The sequence below is a fragment of the Mytilus edulis genome, chromosome 1 (assembly GCF_963676685.1).
Source record: "Mytilus edulis chromosome 1, xbMytEdul2.2, whole genome shotgun sequence".
In the NCBI taxonomy this organism is placed as follows: domain Eukaryota; kingdom Metazoa; phylum Mollusca; class Bivalvia; order Mytilida; family Mytilidae; genus Mytilus; species Mytilus edulis.
The window spans coordinates 8,257,579-8,277,989 of NC_092344.1; the positions used below are offsets into that span (position 1 = coordinate 8,257,579).

Below are 20,411 nucleotides of genomic sequence, written 5' to 3' on the forward strand. Positions count from 1 at the left end.
TGAGAAATTTAAAGACCTGTCTTTTTAGCTCACCTGGCCCAAAGGGCCAAGTGAGCTTTTCCCATCACTTTGCGTCCGGCGTCCGTCGTCCGTCGTCTGTCGTCCGGCGTCCGGCGTCGTTAACTTTTACAAAAATCTTCTCCTCTGAAACTACTGCGCCAAATTGAACCAAACTTGGCCATAATCATCATTGGGGTATCTAGTTTAAAAAATGTGTGGCGTGACCCGGTCAACCAACCAAGATGGCCGCCACGGCTAAAAATAGAACATAGGGGTAAAATGCAGTTTTTGGCTTATAACTCAAAAACCAAAGCATTTAGAGGAAATCTGACATGGGGTAAATATGTTTATCAGGTCAAGATCTATCTGCCCTGAAATTTTCAGATGAATCGGTCAACCCGTTGTTGGGTTGCTGCCCCTGAATTGGTCATTTTGAGAAAATTTTGCTGTTTTTGGTTATTATCTTGAATATTATTATAGATAGAGATAAATTGTAAACAGCAATAATGTTCGGCAAAGTTAGATTTACAAATAAGTCAACATGACCGAAATGGTCAGTTGACCCCTTTAGGAGTTATTGCCCTTTATAGTCAATTTTTAACCATTTTTCATAAATATAAGTAATCTTTTACAAAAATCTTCTCCTCTGAAACTACTGGGCCAAATTAATCCAAACTTGGCCACAATCATCTTTGAGGTATCTAGTTTTAAAAATGTGTGGCGTGACCCGGTCAACCAACCAAGATGGCCGCCACGGCTAAAAATAGAACATAGGGGTAAAATGCAGTTTTTGGCTTATAACTCAAAAACCAAAACATTTAGAGGAAATCTGACATGGGGTAAAAATGTTTATCAGGTCAAGATCTATCTGCCCTGAAATTTTCAGATGAATCGGTCAACCTGTTGTTGGGTTGCTGCCCCTGAATTGGTAATTTTGAGGAAATTTTGCTGTTTTTGGTTATTATCTTGAATATTATTATAGATAGAGATAAACTGTAAACAGCAATAATGTTCATCAAAGTAAGATTTACAAATAAGTCAACATGACCGAAATGGTCAGTTGACCCCTTTAGGAGTTATTGCCCTTTATAGTCAATTTTTAACCATTTTTCGTAAATCTTAGTTATCTTTTACAAAAATCTTCTCCTCTGAAACTACTGGGCCAAATTAATTCAAACTTGGCCACAATCATCTTTCAGGTACCTTGTTTGAAAAATGTGTCCGATGACCTGGCCATCCAACCAAGATGGCCACCACGGCTAAAAATAGAACAGAGGTAACATGTAGTTTTTTGCTTATAACTCTGAAACCCAAATCATTTAGAGGAAATCTGACAAGGAGTTAAATTGTTAATCAAGTCAATATATATCTGCCCTGAAATATTCAAATGAATTGGACAACCGGTTGTTGGGTTGCTGCCCTCCAATTGGTAATTTTTAAAGAAATTTTGCTGTTTTTGGTTATTATCTTGAATACTATTATAGATAGCGATAAACTGTAAACAGCGATAATGTTCATCAAAGTAAGATCTACAAATAAGTCCACATGACCTAAATGGTCAATTGACCCCTTAAGGAGTTATTGCCCTTTATAGTCAATTTTTAACAATTTTCATTAATTTGGTAAATTTATGTAAATTTTTACCAAATATTTTTCTCTGTTACTAATGGGCAAAGTTCATTATAGATATAATTGTAAGAAGCAAGAATGTTCAGTAAAGTAAGAACTTCAAACACATCACCGTCACCAAAATACAATTTTGTCATGAATCCATTTGTGTCCTTTGTTTAATATGCACATAGACCAAGGTGAGCGACACAGGCTCTTTAGAGCCTCTAGTTTTAAAGTCTTGCTGTAAGTTCACATAACATAAGGAATCTTTGCCTCAAACATTCCACTTTTCCAACACACTATCAAAACTCCCCTCACTGGCAACCAACCTTTAAGGGGATCTACATTCTTAGAGTTCTTAAGAGGCCTCTCTTAATATGATTTTTTTTTATGGACTCCATATATTTCTTTTCATTTCCTGATAGTAATTACATGAATTATAGTGCTTATCTCTTGAATACATCTAGCAATTTAGATAAGAATAAAACAAAATACAGCTCCTGTAGGTATTATATCAGCTCTTGTTATATGGTAGATGCTTTCATATGTTTGATAATTAAATTTAAATAAAATTATCATTGGTATTAATAAAAGTTGAAGATAATATTAGAAAAAAGTAAAATCACAAAAGAATTTCTTCTTCTTAGATCAGTGTGGTGTTGTACATGTTCATGAAAATCGTCAGTTGGTAGGTGGCAGCAAGGCCGAAGATCACATGACCAAGTGTGCCATACAGGATGTGTATGAACTGCACCAGAACTCACAGATACCTGCTGGTTATTGTGAACCAATGTCTGAGGTAAGATTTTTATGTCCCTGTCGTAGCAGTGGGAGTATTAAGATTTACTCATGTCTGACCGTACATAGGTTTGTACGTACATCCCAAAATTGGTTTCCCTTCTCTAACTTGAGTTTGCCTCAACCAAATATTCTGAAACTTATACACAATGTTCATTATCACAAAACACAGGTCAAGTTTAAATTTTGGTGGTGTCACATAAAAGATTCTAGAGTTATGCTCCTTTATGAATGGAAAAATTGCAAAATTTCAGTTTCAGTTCTCTAATATAAGTTTGCCTAACCAAATGATATTAAACTTATACACGATGCTAATTACCAAAAAAATACAGATCAAGTTTGAATTTTGGTTGGATCACTTTTAACCATTCTCACATTATGCCCCTTTATAAATTGGGAAAAATGCAAAATTTTTAGCTTCCATTCTCTACCTTAACCCTTACTACGCTAGTCGCCGCATAAGTCACGCCAACTTTTTTGTCCAAAGCTGCTGGTTGCAGCATTTGTCGTTTTCGTGTTGAACTTTTTAAAGGATTGCATTACAATCTCTTCATGCTCGGAACACCTCGGAAGTTTACCGAATGTAATATAATTTTAGTCACGTTTGCCCTTGAAATCACAGAAACTTTTATGGAAAAAAATAGCAGAAAATAGATCTGAAGAGGAAAAAAAAACATAAAATCATCATTGCGGAAAGTGATGATAACTCAGAGAATGATGATGAGTTAATGCAATTATTGTAAGATTCTGGTGACGAGAGTGAATTTGAAGGCTTTGGGCCTGAAGATATATTACAAAACAATGAATTTTAAAGAGAAATAGACTGTGATCAATCCTTGAAGATCATAAATGCTTGCGAAGATGACGACTTGGGCTGGAACCATCACAATTCTCTGCCGTTATGTGCCCAATTTACCGGAACGCCTGGGTTAAATGTACAACTACCAGTTGATCCAAAACCCATTGACTTCTTTAATTTACTATTTAGAAATGAAACGTAGACTCTGATTGTATATCAAACAAATTTGTATGCCAGAAATCAGTTGAAAGAAAATTCTGGATCAAAAAAATGGCGTATGGTTTCCATTGATGAAATGAAGGTGTTCTTTTCTCTTGTAATTACTATGGGGTTAGTTCCAACAGGAGATGTAGATGCATATTGGGCAGCTGATGAAATTATATCCACTCTTATTATTTGGACTTTACCACTTTAAAAAACATTTTCATGTTGAAAATTCTTGCCAATCTTCAGATTCTGACAACCCAGACAAGATCAAAGACTTACCTGTCATTTTACCTGTAATTACTTGAATAAAACTTGTTGCTCATTTACAATTTGTATAATGTGAGCATAATGCTTGGCATAACATTGTTGAATAGCATAAAAAAAGGCATTCAAATAAGGAACACAGTTTATAAAAACATACACATTTGCTTGTAAAAAAAAAATTATTTCGTTAACCTGGTTTACCTGTATTTACCGGTCACAAAGGTAAAAAATGTTTTTCTTTAAATCATTTATATTTCTGCTATACACACAAACTATAAAAGGCACCAATGAGGCAATATTTCTTAATGAAATCAGTTTTAAACACGATGTGATTTAGTTTTTACCTTTTACCTATGTTTTACCTGTTTTCACAGGTGTCAAATTTCAAGTCATAAAAAAATCAAATTAATTTTCGGGAAGATGGTAATCTGTAGAATAATTTTCATACACAAAGTTTTCAAATGAAAAAGTTATTACTGTTCAAAAATGATTCATCAATTTTGTCATCTAAAACAAAAAGAATGTAGCAGCAGCAGCAGCCAGTATAACAAGTATATATGTAGGGTAGTAAGGGTTAAGTTGCCTCAACCAAATGTCATGAAACTTAAACACAAACCTTATTACCACAAAACAAATGTTCAGTTGAATTTTGGTAGCGTCACTTTAACCATTATCGAGTTATATTCCTTTATAGATAGAAAAATTTTCCTTTCTGTAACTTATGTTAGCCCCAACCAAACATTATGAAACCTGTACACAACACTTATTACCACAAAACTCAGATCAAGTACAAATTTTGGTAGTGTCACTTTTATCGTTCTTGAGTTATGTCCCTTTATAATTTTGCATGCAAGCTGGGGCATCGACTGTGTCTCGTTCTCCATTTATTTAAGTTTTCCAATACATGTACATTCGACCTTCATTTAAAGGTCTTCTTTTCTTGAAACTTTAAATAGTTTCAATCGCAACAAAGTCTAAAAAGAGTGAAAGAAAGAAATTTTCTTAAGAGTGAACGGGTTGTTTTGAAACTTAAATTACTGTGCAAATGTTCCAAATGAGATTTAAAATGTTTAATTTGATACTGTAAATGACTATGTAATCAAGTTTTAATATGTTTAATTTGATGCAGTTGTTTCTTTATAGTCTGATGATAGTGTGATTACAGAACCTACTCCTATAAAGTCAAGAGGGAGGAAGTCTACAAAACCAGATCATAACACCCCTACATCAGTTGTCATAGGAACCAGTAAAGTACTTATTGGACAGACTCCTAAAACTATCAGATTGTAAGTAAAAATTGTTTCATCTTTTGCCTCAAATCAAAAACAGATTTTAAATTGATATTGTGTGAGCAAATATTGATCTATAAGGGAGGACTCTAAATGGTCATGTGACTATTTAGTACACATTTTGATCTATATACTGAAATTTAAGAGAGGATCATATTATTTTGCAGGTAAAATGTCTTTACAACATAACCCTACATAAGTAAAGTAACTATACACAACTAACTAATTGATTGTACACAACTAACTTATGTAATAGTACATAACTAACTAACATAAAAGCACATAACTATAAACTATAGTACACACTTGAGAAATTAATGAAGTTTGTCACGAATATAAAAAAAATAAGGACAAAATTCTAATGAGACATGTGCCCAACAATATATACAAAAGATAAAAAAAAATAATGTATATACCTGCCTTGATCATTATTTTTTTTAGGATCATCATTAAAAAAATGATGTGTAATGAACCAAGTTGGAGCATTCTCTAAAAATCATAGTAAAGAATAAATTGACAACTATAATTTGATTTTATCATTTAAATTGATTCCATTATCTGTATTTTAGAAAACAGTTTGAAGAAATGACCCAGTTCTTTGACAGTGGTTCAGCTGTTGAACTATCAGAAAAGATTTTATTAGGGTCTACACAATCCAGATTAAAACTCATGAAAGATTTTTACACCAAGGATAAACCTAAGTATTCCCAGATATTCAGCACAGTTACAAATGATGATCAAAACGATAAATCAATTGAATCTGGTGAGAAAGATATCTTGATATAATATAATGATAGTTTTTGTTCCTTATGAAGTTATCAAATGTCAGGTTTTAGTATGTGACCCTGATCATTTCCTAACTTCTGTAACTGTAAAAAATATCAATAAAAAGCTGAAAATTACATTAATCATAACTATAATGAACAATAATATATAAAAAGGAAGATGTGTTATGATTATCAATCAGACAACTTTCCACTAGAGACCAAATGACTCTTTAAGTTTAGCAACTATAGCTCACCATGCAGCCTTCAACAATGACCAAAATCAATACCACAAAGCAAGCTAGAAAAGACCTGAAACAATTAATAAAGGAAGAAAAAACTATCAGCCAGGTTTATGCAAAAAACAGTATGCAAGAAAACAACTGTAATAAGTGTATCTTATGTACTGTAAATTCAGAAACTATTGTGAGGATTTTATAAATATAAATAACACAACTGGGTGAGTATCACAACAATAAAGACTCATATTATGTGTCAAATACTTATATTTATATCCAGATTATCCTGAAATCATATTAATTAATCTTGCATTATTGTTTCTCAAAAATCACAATATAAATGCACACAATAGTTTTTGAATTTACAGTATATTTTAAACATTTGGTAACTATTCTTAAAATTCTATTTTAAAACATATTTTGATATACCTCTAAAACCTATTGATATTATTCTTAGTGACTAGATCTCTATTGAAAACCTTTTCAAATCAAATATTTTGATATTGACAGGGTCTTCTTGTACAAAAAAGACAGGTAATCAAGACATAAAAAGAAAGAAGCGAGTAAAACGCAAGGAAAACCAAACTCTGGGAATTTCATTTCTTGATTTTCCTGATAGTGAATCCCAAAAATTAGAATCTAAAAGTAGGGTTGAAAGTGATGGAAGTCGGACAGAAAGTTTAGATATTGGAATACCCTCTACCTCATTTGCTCGTAGGAAGCCTTCGCCATCAAAGAAATCAACTAGAGGTAGGCCAAAGAATGGTGTGCAGAAAAATAAACATAAGGACAAGAAGGAAACTGGTTTTGTTTTTACTATTGAGGAGTTTACAGAAGAAAAAACTGCTGGTATTACTTCAGATCATCACTCAGATGACATTGAAGAATTATTACATAGAATTGGACATCAAGATGATGCAAGAACTCCAGTAAAAGAAAAAAATCAAATGGAAAGGGGAGATAATTTGTCAGTCTTAGATGATATATTTTCATCTCCAGAAAAATCAACCCAAAAACGAAAAAAGCCCCCCAAAAAGAACAAAAAGTCAGGAAAAGTTGAAAATGTTGAGTTTGATTCATTAACAGAAACAAGCATTACAGAGGATGAAGATTATCATTTTGCTGATGTAAGCACTTTAAAAGACGATGGGGTTGATGTTTTCACTGACCCTGTTAAATGGAAAAGTCTTAAAAGACATCGGAAAGAACGAGTATCATTAGTGGATCAAATGGTGTCTGATGCAGCCGATGATTACGATGAACTTTTTAAATCAGGAAAAATGAAAAGAGTGAAAAAATCCAAAAAACATTATGGACACGATGGCGAATCCAAAAGTCATACAAATGATGACCCATCTGCTAGTCTCTTTTAATTTTTTATCAACATTTAAGCTTCTTTTATCTGTTTTATATTTTGATTAATTTAAATTTTAATCATTTTTTTCAGTTTCTCTGTCTGTTTTCTTTTTTGATTAATAGTAATTTTTTTTTTTTGTTATTTTATTAAATCATTGTAAATTTTTTTGTCTGTTATATTTTTTTATCAATTTAAATTTTTATCATTATTTTTAGTTTGTTTTGTCTGTTTTATTTTTTGATTAATAGTTGAATTTTTTCTGTTTATTTTATTAGATCATTGGAAATTTATTTGAAGACAATGGTGTTTGTTATTCACCCATTATAAAGAAAGATGTCTTTTACCACAGTACTTAAAACTGGTGACCAACAAATATAAATTGATGCATTCTTTATATTAATGAAGAAATAGGCTATTCACAGGGTACCAGTTCAAGTGTATTTCACAATTCATTATTATCACAAAGTAGATGCTACGTTTTAGTGGCTTCATTGGCTGTGTTATTTTTAATGTTTTTACGAGTTTCATTTATATTTATATTCTGGTTGTTATGATGCTAAACTTAAGGAGGGTTAAAAAAACTATTAGTTGTTACTTTATGATATGGTACAAAAATCAACCAAAAAAGTCAATTTGTTTTGGCCCAAGATGACTTTTTAAAATGTTTATATCATTGAAATAAGCTCCAGATTATCTCCCTTTGGTGAAAAATTGTCATAGTTTTGCATTAAAATTGAAATATATCTTTTTTAATTCATTGGTGACCTATAATTTTTACTATTTTTTCAAATAAGCTGTACTTAAACTAAACTATTGTAAAATTTAAGCGATTTCTGTAATTCATTTTGATATTACCTTTTTTTCTCCTATTAGTTCAACAGAAAAAAGGTACCTTAACAAAAATGCATGCTTCTTTCACAGGCAGTTTGTGAGCTTAAATGAACAGTGACCCTATATTTTTATTTTATTTTTCTATTAATATAGGATAAGGTTTATTTAGCAAAATATAAAAAAAAAAGAAGGATTTATACACCCTTAAAAAGGGTAGTTAAAGTGGAATGATATTATTGTGAAGTCTGAAATTTTTGCATGATTTCTTATTGCAGTTTTGTCATTTTACATTAAAAAGTGATTTGAATATTCACGATTTTGAGAAAAAACCTGTTTAATTCATATAAGAGTTTCTCAAACTCTTATTTGAATTCTTGTGATTATACCTTGTCATGTTTTTGCAATATTAAAAACATTGCAATCAATTCATTTCTATTTTATATCATACAAAATGTACTTTTAAGGTTAATATACATCTTTATGACTATTTTCAAATGGTTTTCAGATTTGTGAATTAAACAACAAACTGATGAGAGAACCAACTCCATAATGGACATCATCCAGTATTTGTCTGTAGGAACAGCAGTTATTTTACAAATACTTACCTGTTTCGTGTACATTCTTGACATTTCCATATCACAAACATATGTATCAGTACATCTTATGTAGCTTTATTAAATTGATCAAACTTAAGAAACTTTGAATTAATTAGAATAATCACATGGTATGGTGTATTCATTAATGGCACAAAATCAGTACATGCACATCAAAAATAACGAAGAAAAGTATAGGAAAATAACTTGTACTGTTGTTTGTGCCATCTCTCAACTTTGAAATTAATATTCATAATATTTCAAAGACCCAAAGAGTTCAGGCTATGCTGATGTAAATAACTGTTTTATGCTTTGATTTATATACAGTCTGCCAAAAGTTAAGCACCATTTATTTTTATTGCATTGAATTTTTTTTCATTTAAAAAAATCAGTTAATCTTCGAAAAAGAAAAAATTATCGGGTAGCAATTTTGCTAACATGTACCATAAAGAAACCATAAACTTAAGTTTGGTCACTTATGCAGGTGCTATGCATTTGAGTTTAGCGTTCATAGAAATAGTGAAAATTACGCAAATCAGAAATGGAATTTAAGTTTCACTGTGATTTTATTTTATTACAATAATTAATCACCCAATATTATTAAAAGTCTCTACAAATAATCTTTGGTATGTTCGGCAAATTTAATGCCAATATTTTAAAAGTCAATAGGATGTGTAACCATCTCTCTTGCGGTACAGTTCCATAACACAGGGTCTCATACTCTGTACAAGCCTTTTGAACTTTAGTTCAGCAAATTTATTCCATTCAGCAACAATTGCCCCTCTTAAATCGCTAAGATTTTGCAAAGGTAGATCTCTGTGATTGAGATTTCTCCAAATGGCATGGTAGAAGTCAGGAAGGGTTATCGTATCCTGCTGTCAATGTGACTACTGTTTTATTGTCTGGTAGTGGTCAGGATGGATTACCATATTTTCCTGTCAATGTAGCTACTGCTTTAATAACTGATAGTACTCGGGAAGGATAACAAAATCCTGTGGTCAATTTGGCTTATGCTTTATTGTAGAGTAGTGGTCATGAAGGGTAACCATATCCTGATGTCAATGTGGCTTTTGCTTTATTGTCTGGTAGTGCCCAAACAGGGTTATCATATCCTGCTGATACTGGGCTTGTGTTTAAATGTTTGGTAGAGCTCAAGAACAGTCACTTTACCCTGTTGTGCATGTAGCTAATGCTTTATTGTTTGGTAGTGATCAGGAAGGGTTATCGTATGCTACTGTCAATGTGGCTGATGTTTTAGTGTCTGGTAGTTATCAGGAAGGGTAACCATATCCTACTGTCAATGTAGCTAATGCTTTAATGTCTGGTAGTGGTCAAGAAGGGTTACCATATGCTACTGTCAATGTGGCTGATGTTTTAGTGTCTGGTAGTGATCAGGAAGGGTAACCATATCCTACTTTCAATTTAGCTAATGCTTTAATGTCTGGTAGTGGTCAAGAAAGGTTACCATATCCTACTGTCAATTTGGCTCTTGTTTGTATGTCTGGTAGTGCTCAGGAAGGGTTACCGTATCCTACTGTCAATGTCGCTGATGTTATAATGTCGGGTAGTGATCGGGAAGGGTAACCATATCCTACTGTCAATGTAGATAATGCTTTATTGCCTTGTAGTGATCAAGAAGGGTAACCATATCCTACTGGCGATGTGGCTGATGTTTTAGTGACTGATAGTGATCAGGAAGGGTTACCATATCCTACTGTCAATGTGTCTCTAGCTTGTATGGCTGGTAGTGCTTAGCAAGGGTTACCATATTCTGTTACCAATGTGTCTACTGCTTGTATGTCTGGTAGTGATCAGGAAGGGTTACCACATCCTACTGTCAATGTGGCTACTGCTTTTATGTCTTGTAGTGGTCAGGAAGGGTTACCATATCCTACTGTCAATGTAGCTAATGCTTTCATGTCTGGTAGTGATCAGGAAGGGTAACCATATCCTACTGTCAATGTAGCTAATGCTGTAATGTCTGGTAGTTATCAGGAAGGGTTACCATATCCTACTGTCTATGTGGCTACTGCTTTAATGTCTGGTAGTGGTCAAGAAGGGTTACCATATGCTACTGTCAATTTAGCTAATGCTTTCATGTCTGGTAGTGATCAGGAAGGGTAACCATATCCTACTGTCAATGTCGCTGATGTTTTAGTGTCTGGTAGTGGTCAAGAAGGGTTACCATATGCTACTGTCAATGTGGCTGATGTTTTAGTGTCTGGTAGTGATCAGGAAGGGTAACCATATCCTACTGTCAATGTAGCTTATGCTTTAATGTCTGGTAGTGATCAGGAAGGGTTACCATATCCTACTGTCAATGTAGCTAATGCTTTCATGTCTGGTAGTGATCAGGAAGAGTTACCATATCCTACTGTCTATGTGGCTACTGCTTGTATGTCTGGTAGTGATCAGGAAGGGTTACCATATCCTACTGTCAATGTAGCTAATGCTGTAATGTCTGGTAGTGATCAGGAAGGGTTACCATATCTTGCTGTCAATGTGTCTACTGCTTGTATGTCTGGTAGTGATCAGGAAGGGTTACCATATCCTACTGTCTATGTGGCTACTGCTTTGTTGTCTGATAGTGATCAGGAAGGGTTGCCATATCCTACTGTCAATGTGGCTACTGCTTTATTGTCTGGTAGTGATCAGGAAAGTTGATCATATCCTACTGTCAATGTGGCTACTACTTTTATGTCTGGTAGTGATCAGGAAGGGTCACCATATCCTGCTGTCAATGTGGCTACTGCTTGTATGTCTGGAAGTGATCAGGAAGGGTTACCATATCCTGCTGTCAATGTGGCTACTGCTTGTATGTCTGGTAGTGATCAGGAAGGGTTACCATATCCTGCTGTCAATGTGGCTACTGCTTGTATGTCTGGTAGTGAACAGGAAGGGTAACCATATCCTACTGTCAATGTAGCTAATGCTTTTATGTCTGGTAGTGATCGGGAAGGGTTACCATATCCTGCTGTCAATGTGGCTAATGCTATAATGTTTGGTAGTGATCAGGAAGGGTTACCATATCCTACTGTCAATGTGGATACTGCTTTATTGTCTGGTAGTGATCAGGAAGGGTAACCATATCCTACTGTCAATGTAGCTAATGCTTTTATGTCTGGTAGTGATCAGGAAGGGTCACCATATCCCGCTGTCAATGTGGCTACTGCTTGTATGTCTGGTAGTGATCAGGAAGGGTTACCATATATATACTGCTGTCAATGTGGCTACTGCTTGTATGTCTGGTAGTGATCAGGAAGGTTTACCGTATCCTGCTGTCAATGTGGCTACTGCTTGTATGTCTGGTAGTTATCAGGAAGGGTTACCATATCCTACTGTCTATGTGGCTACTGCTTTATGTCTGTTAGTGATCAGGAAGGGTAACCATATCCTACTGTCAATGTAGATAATGCTTTAATGTCATGACTTTAGAAGCCACTCATACAGCCATTGATATGTATGCTGATGATACAACACTTCATACACATGGAACACATAAGGAAGAGATAGAAAGGAAACTAAATTATGATGCCAACACCATAAATAATTGGTGTCTGAACAATAGGATGGTTATAAATCCCTTAAAAACTACTTCTATGTTGATTGGAACAAATAAGAAACGAACTTTGCTAGGAAATGATATGAATATGTGTATACAAGATAGCCCAATCACACCCGTTGAAATACAGACACTTTTGGGTGTATATATTGACAAAAATTTGGACTGGAAATTTCAAATTGACTATGTATGTAAAAACTTAAGTTATCGTATCGCACTGCTATCTAGAATTAAGAATTTTTTGGATATAAGTAGTAGAAAGCTGTTTTATAATGCTTATATTCTGCCCATATTTGATTTTTGTTGCTCAATATGGGGAAATTGCTAAGAGGATGGATATAAAAAAATCCTTAAAATGCAGAAAAGAGCTGAAGTGGTTGAATTTCAAATCTCGAATTTCATATCATAAACTTATTCTTGTACATAAAATTCTAAACGATAAAGCACCTGATTACTTAAAGGAACTCTGTTGTCCAATTGTTAACCTACATAGTAGAAATCTAAGGTCATCTGCAAATAATAATTTAGCTGTTGTACGACCGAACACAAATTCAATGAAGAAATCTTTTGCATATAGCTCATCTATACTTTGGAATAAACTACCAAATGAAATAAAATGTTGTGAAAACCTGGACACTTTTAAACAAAAATGTGTTGATTTCTTGTCTATAAATGATTTATAACAACTTACTCAAATATTCTAATGATTTGAATGTTATGTATATATATATCAATGAATTTATGTTTCTCTTGTTCTACAGAGAGTTTAAAGTTAGTATGAATAGTGCATTTACATAATATGTTAGAAACTGTAAGCTTTGTAATATTTGTACTGTTTGTTCTTTGTGAGGGCCTCAAGGTAGATTAGCGAAAGCTAATTGAGTCACCCTCTGTAAATAAAGTCATTACTTACTTACTTACTTACTTACTTAACACATAAATAAATTAAAACTAATACAAGACTAACAAAGGCAAGAGGCTCCTTACTTGAGACGGACGTAAAACATGCGGCGGGGTTAAACATGTTAAGTGGGATCTCATACCCTCTCCCTTTACCTGTAGCCAATGTAGATAAAACAAAAACGGTGGTCTTTGTTGTTGCGGGCTCTTGTAATTTTCTTACCTTTTATCTTTTTTATGTTTTATTGTCGTATAACAGATCTTAAGCCGTTTAATTACGGAACTATAGGCAATATATTTAATAAACCTAAACATGCATTAGGTTGCCTGGTCTATGGTCAGGTTGTTGTCTTTTTGACACATTCCCCATTTCTATTCTCAATTTTATTTTGTACAAGACCCAAAGGTGGCCTTCTCATTTTTATGACAACCTTGACACTAGACGTAAAGCAAACAAAAACCAATACACCACTGTATCTAAAGTTACAACTTAATTTTATTTAAAAATAAGGAGATGTGGTATGATTGCTAATGATCAAACTATTCACCAAAGTTCAAATGAAATGGCTTTTAGCAATTATAGGCAGCCGTACGGCCTTCCACAATGTGAAAAACCGATACCGTATAGTCGGCTACAATAGTAATCGGCATGAAAAATATGAAACAATTCAATTGGGAAAATTAACGACTTAATTTAAAACAAAACAATTATCGTTGAATAAATTTGACAGACACGAGCCTACGACAACAACTGAACTACAGGGATATGTACATACAGAATGTGGTGTGTTTTCTGCTCTTTGGTGAGGTTGTTTTCTCTTTGACACATTCCCCGTTTCAATTCTCAATTTCATATATATAACTTCATACAGAAATAAGAAAATGTAGTGTGTTAGACAAATCCATTTAAGAGACCAACAGACGTTGGCAACAATAGGTCACTGCATGTGCTTCAACAAAATGCAAAACATACACTGTTTAGCATGGATGCTTCAAAAGGCCTTGGCATGACAATTAACCTGAGAATGAAAATGGGGACTATGTCAACGAGACAACAACCCAACCTAAGAGCAGATAACAGCCAAAGGCTACCAATGGATCTCCAACACATCCAGAAAATCCCACATCCGGAGGTGGTCCTCAGCTGGCCCCTTAATAAAATTGTGTACTAGTTCAGTGAAATTGGACGTCACACTTAACTCCAATACATACAAGTGATCTAAAATTTAAAAAGCGTTTAAGACTAACAAAGGCCAGAGGCGCCTGACTTTGGACAGGCGCAAAAATGCGGCGGGGCTAAACATGTTTTGAGATAGCTAAGTGGATAAAAAAAACAGAGCGACTGACAAAAAAAACCCATTGATACCGCATGGAAACTGGCAAATTGTCCGCAATATTACTTAAGTCAACTCAATTCTTGAAAGTAAAGACCTGGCGAATATAATTCCTTATCTATGGCTGTGATGTATGTTTAAAAAAAAGAAAATGAAGGTTTGTTTCGACATTTTCATAATTCAAGTCTTGGTTTCAAATTTTTTGCGAGTAGGCTTAAGGAGTCAATAACCAGCAGGACGGCAAATCTATGAACAAAAGAAAAAAGTGTTTATACGAACTTCAGGGCACATTATATTATATACATATTATGTTTGCGATCATAAGATATACGAAGTCGTCCATAACTAATATGTAAATTGGGTCGATTTAAAAAAAAATAAGTTGAATTTGTTTATGTTGCCTTAACTGGAAACGGGGCGTGATTTACGTTGTCAATCAATAGGGGAAAACGGTAAGACAGGTTTAGGTTATACAGATCTCGGACGTTAAACTTTTAGGTCCTTACCCTTTTGTTCTGGTTCTTATTTCTGATATACGTTATGTAAGGACAAAAATATTTTATATCTACCTGTGTGACGTCAAACGCGCGATTCTACGCCAGTACTTAAAATCTGTCAATCCTTTAGGGTAGATTTTACATAGATAGATACAATCGTATAAGAAAAAGACAATTGAGGATGTAAAATTTGATGTATACCGTTTGTGCTTCTTTGCTGCATTTGTTTGTTTTTATAGTGATTAAGATGATATCACAATGCGTTACCCATATTTTGACATTTGTACCTGTTATGTCTGCTTGTTTTTGTACGCATCGTTGTCAATATAAAGGAATTTAAAGCGATTTTCATGAGAGGTTTAGATAGCAATAAAACCAGGTTCAAACAATCCACCATTTTCTACAAAAGAAAATTCCTGTACCAAGTTAGGTATACGACATTGTTATACATTCATTTGATGTCTTTGAGTTTTTGATTTTGCGACTTTCCTGTTTGAATTTTTCTCGGAGTTCAATATTTTTGTGATTTTCTTTTTGCATAAGAATGTGAAGTGTTGAATCAAGAGCTTTCAAGGACCATTGCAAAAACAGTTAAAGTAGAGGTGTTGAAATACAGGCATGAATATGTACACGTGCATTAACCGCAAATAGGTCACTACACACTGAAATTCTCCTGATTTAATGTCGTACTCCTGTAATGTCGTTGAATTAAAATGTATGATTGATTATAATGTTTAAACTTTGTGTTAAATGAACAATGGTTTGGTCAAAACATAGATTGTAATAAAGTAATTGCAATCAACAGATACGAAAATGCTAGAGCATCAACAACATAATGTAATATAGCACGCAAAAAATATCAATGAAAACAGAATGCAAAATAATAATAAGAAAAAATAAACCCAGATATTTAACAAATAGAATCTTATAAACTACTATCAATTGTGACCGTAGTTTCCAGTTTTCATTTAACATACAAAACAAAATTTGAACACAAATGTTCTTAATCATTTTTGAATAAGTGATAAACATTTTGACATATGAGGCCAAGAATAAAAATATATAGGCAAAAGTCTTAGACACAAATGTCTAAAAGCTGTACAGATCATTTCTAAATGAAATTCATTATCAATTGTTTTCAAATTTCAACATTGACATAATCTTTCAATACGAGTCACGTTGTTATATCATTCAATTCTAATGTTTAGTTTAGGAGAATCTCATCTCAAGTTGTGTTAAGAGTCGAGCACTGACATCAAAAGGTAAGTAGTTTTCCAAACAAAAGTTAAAGGTTATAATGCCATATCTTTGTTTCAATCTGCAATAGTTATCAAACTAGGGCGCGGTGTGTCAGTGTAAGAGGACTCGATGTATGTAATCGTCCTGGGGCCGCTAACAAGAAATTCGATTAAGAGAGATCGTAGGTATTGAATTCAGGAGAATATAAGATAATCCTAAGATCATTCAAAGAGAGTAAATCAAAACTCCCTCAGGTTGCTCGTAGATCGATCTTATTTCCCTCCTAAATTGCATAGAAGCATTCGAGTTCTTAATAATTTTCCAGTGTCGCCGTGTTAGGTCTCTCCCAAAGAAATTAGAAAATTAGAATCACCCTAAATGAGTCACAAAAAAATGTTTAAATGAACGATAATATGCGCACAAAAATCACCTACCCAATGTATTTAGGCAAAAAAATATCAAAGGCACTTTAAAACATTAAAGATGGAACTAAACAATTTTCTACCCAATGATAAATAAAGTGAAAAAGAGCATTCACGATTAACACACTGTCTTGCTCAGAGTAGCCTTGACGAATTCCCCCTCCTTTTGAACTGTTATTACTGTTATAATCAACATTTTGTCCGATAATTCATTAAGTCTTGATATCTTAAATTTGAAGTGAGACATATTGCCCGATAATTATCAAACTTATTTATATCTCCTTACTTTTTAAACAAAGGAGGGGCGAAAGAAACCAGAGGAACAGTCAAACTCATAAATCAAAAATTAATTGACAACGCCATGGTTTAAAATGAAAAAGACAAACAAACAAATAATAGTACACAAGAAACAACATAAAAAAAACCTAAAGACTGAGCAACATGAAACCCACCAAAACTGAAGGTGATCTCAGGTGTTCCAGAAGGGTAAGCAGATCCTGCTCCACATGTTTAAACAAGCGTAGGGGGTTATTACCCCAATTAGCCTTTAATCATGTATCATAACTGAATTAAAACAAGTTAAACAATTGAATTTATTATACTTCACGTAAAATGTAAGATTTTGATTGACTTATACGAGGGAGACCATTTTTTTTCTATCTCATGACTCAGAGATAATCTTTTGAATGTCACCCTCACGTACTGACCAATCAAAACCAAAATTTTATTCGACAATGAATTGAATTTACATCGATACGTCAAAGACAATCCTGAAGGCCAAAGTTTTCTAGAATTAAACTATTTTCTGAACCTGATTTTGGGGTTTATATGACTTAAAAAAATAATTGGTGAAGAAAAAATCATATGGTGGTGCACTTCTTTTTTTGCTACAGCCTTTTGAAAGTACCCAATTTTGAGGGCTTCTTCATTTCTCATCAGTTTTTACCTAAGTTTTGGGCTATTATCGTGAAAAAAATCACAGTTCCACAATTAAACTTTTGTTTATTCTGTCAATAAAGATGAAGTGGACCAATCTGAATAAATTTAAACTAAATAAAATATAGGTAGGAGTTAGTATAAGAAAGTTTTATCATATTTTGCTGTCAATTTTGTAAATTTGAGATTTTTCTCTGTTATAAGAACAAAATGCATATTTTTTCAACTTTTTGTTATAAATGATTGAAAATATTCTTATCTAAGAAATTTGAAAAGAAATAAGGGATATGGGATGTACAGGTTTCTGGAAAAATCATTTCTTGTATCCCTCACCCATTTTCTCAAAATTTTGGCTAAAAAGACTGACTTGATAGGTAATAAAATTTTATAAATGGATAACATTAAAACTACTCATTGTAAATACACAATTTTTTCACAGAGTTAAGTTTTATTATCATCGTTTTTAAATTCATGAATATTTTCCACTTGTATCACATATTTAGGAAATAATTCCAGAACGAGATTTAAATGAGACTGGGACGTCAAAAGAAAACATCCTTAAGGGCATACGATACAGTTACAGAGGAGGTAAGGACGTTGCTAACGTAAATTGTTATTTTCGCGACGTCAAACTCGGGAAAAGATTCAGTTTTCGACTTATTTTTATCATTCAAACTCATTTAACTTGAAAATGGTTCATGGACCCCTCTTTTTTAAAATGCCATTTCGTTTGATTACGTGAGAAGATTATGTGTGTCAATTTTATGTAGTTGGGATGTAAATTTCAAAAACCACAATTCTGGTATAATCTTAAATATTTATATAACGCTTGATCTTGAAAACAATTTAATCAGTTAAAAGGGATTATTTATCAGTAGGGATGCATAGAGAAATTTTAGTTATGTCATATTGGTAATTTGCTATCCTACATTGTCCAAATCTACAACTGTTAGAACAACCCCCATCTAAGCATGCATTCCATCAATTATCTAAACCGGATATGATTCGTCAATTCTCTTTTTACAACACACTTCTGGAACAAAGATATCATTTGTAACACAACACGAGCATCCGACTTCCAACTGCTTATTCTGGCAATTATTCTCCAGACACTTCGAGGGGTTGTAAGAACACATAGGTTCCACTCACTCTTTCTTGCTGCTACAAGACCTTGAACATCGCAAACTGTTGCTGAATTAGAAGTTCCTTAACCATCTGAAATAAAGTAAAGCATAATTGTTCAATCAAGTTTTTAATTTCATATAATCATCTCAGTATTTACATTTTCAAGTTTCGAGTGAACCACAATTAAGACTGTCGTATAGCAAATACAAAAAAGGCATTTTTCATTCAATCAAACTGAAATCGACATTAACCAAATAAAGCTATTTCACTTAATATGAGATGTACTCATGGAATGCTCTTTATTAGCAATTGGAAATTCACTGTTCATCCGATTGGATCAAAATGAAGGGCTACATTGTAATACTCTTTTAACCACATCATGTCCAATTTCATCACCAAAAATGCTCCCCATTCTTACTGAATTCACAATACTACAGCTTCATGTATGATAATATGTTACAACATTGCTTGTTCTGAAGACTTAAATGGAGTTTGACATTATTTCAGTCTTCATAACATGAACGGTACCAGTGTAACTGCACCAGATGAGTATTTCGATAATACATATCTGTTCAATTATGCTCGAGGTCGAACTAATTTGAAATCCAAAACTTCTTGAAAAGCAAAAGTAGAAGAAACAAAATTAATGAAATAAAAATTGAATCATATCTGTTGACAATGTGGATGTTAATTTTCCAAAATTATATAGATATAGGAAGATGTGGTGTGAGTGCCAATGAGACAACTCTCCATCCAAATAACAATTTAAAAAAAGTAAACCATTATAGGTCAATGTACGACCTTCAACACGGAGCCTTGGTTCACAACGAAAAACAAGCTATAAAGGACCCCAAAATTACTAGTGTAAAACCATTCAAACGGGAATACCAACGGTCTAATCTATATAAAATGAAAAAACGAGAAACGAGAAACACGTATAAATTACATAAACAAACGACAACTACTGTACATCAGATTCCTGACTTAGGGCAGGTGCAAACATTTGCAGCGAGATTAAACGTTTTAATGGATCCAACCCTTATCCCTATACCAGTAATACGTTAAACTAAGAATTGTATTAAATACGTGTTCGACAATAATGCCACTGGAACCGAATAACGATAAATGTAAGATTACTAAAATGACATCTGAACCGACTAACGATAAACGTAAGATTACTAAAATGCCACCGGAACCGAATAACGATAAACTTAAGATTATTGAAATGTCACCGGAACTGAATTACGGAAAACGTAAGATCATTGAAATGCAAATCCATCGACTGTTTAGTCTTTTTTATAAGTTTCAACAATATTCCGATTTTTACCCTTTAAAGTTTTGAGTGGTTTATCAAAGTATTTTTATGTCCGGTTTAAATTAAATCTGCACTTCAAAATATTTTTCTTTTGAAATCTAGAGACACACACGAAGGTCTCTAAAAGGTAAATCGGACGACTTCACTGATTAGAATTTGACATGGAAAACATCTGAAGGATATATTGTTTTAAATCTGCAGGTTGAATATGTTGAAACTAACGAACTTTATAAAGTTGTTATTCAATTGAAATTGAAACAAAAACTGACTGAACATTACTTCTGTCTGGGAAGACAGTACTTTCGAGAAAGCAGTGTTTGCTTTTTCTA

The 20,411-nt window shown here is 33.3% G+C and overlaps 1 protein-coding gene across 4 annotated transcripts in view; it reads left to right on the plus strand.

Annotated features, from left to right (window-relative positions):
- The window catches only part of LOC139523039 (uncharacterized), a 55,055-nt gene extending 47,426 nt beyond the window's left edge, over positions 1-7,629 (plus strand). For all 4 annotated transcript variants that reach the window (XM_071316799.1, XM_071316816.1, XM_071316791.1 and 1 more), the window contains exons 24-27: positions 2,259-2,410; positions 4,823-4,965; positions 5,538-5,731; positions 6,482-7,629. In XM_071316799.1, the coding sequence (XP_071172900.1) occupies positions 2,259-2,410; positions 4,823-4,965; positions 5,538-5,731; positions 6,482-7,344 (1,352 nt within the window). In that variant the 3' untranslated portion in view covers positions 7,345-7,629. The remainder of the gene's footprint in view (positions 1-2,258; positions 2,411-4,822; positions 4,966-5,537; positions 5,732-6,481) is intronic.
- Positions 7,630-20,411: the final 12,782 nt, after the last annotated feature.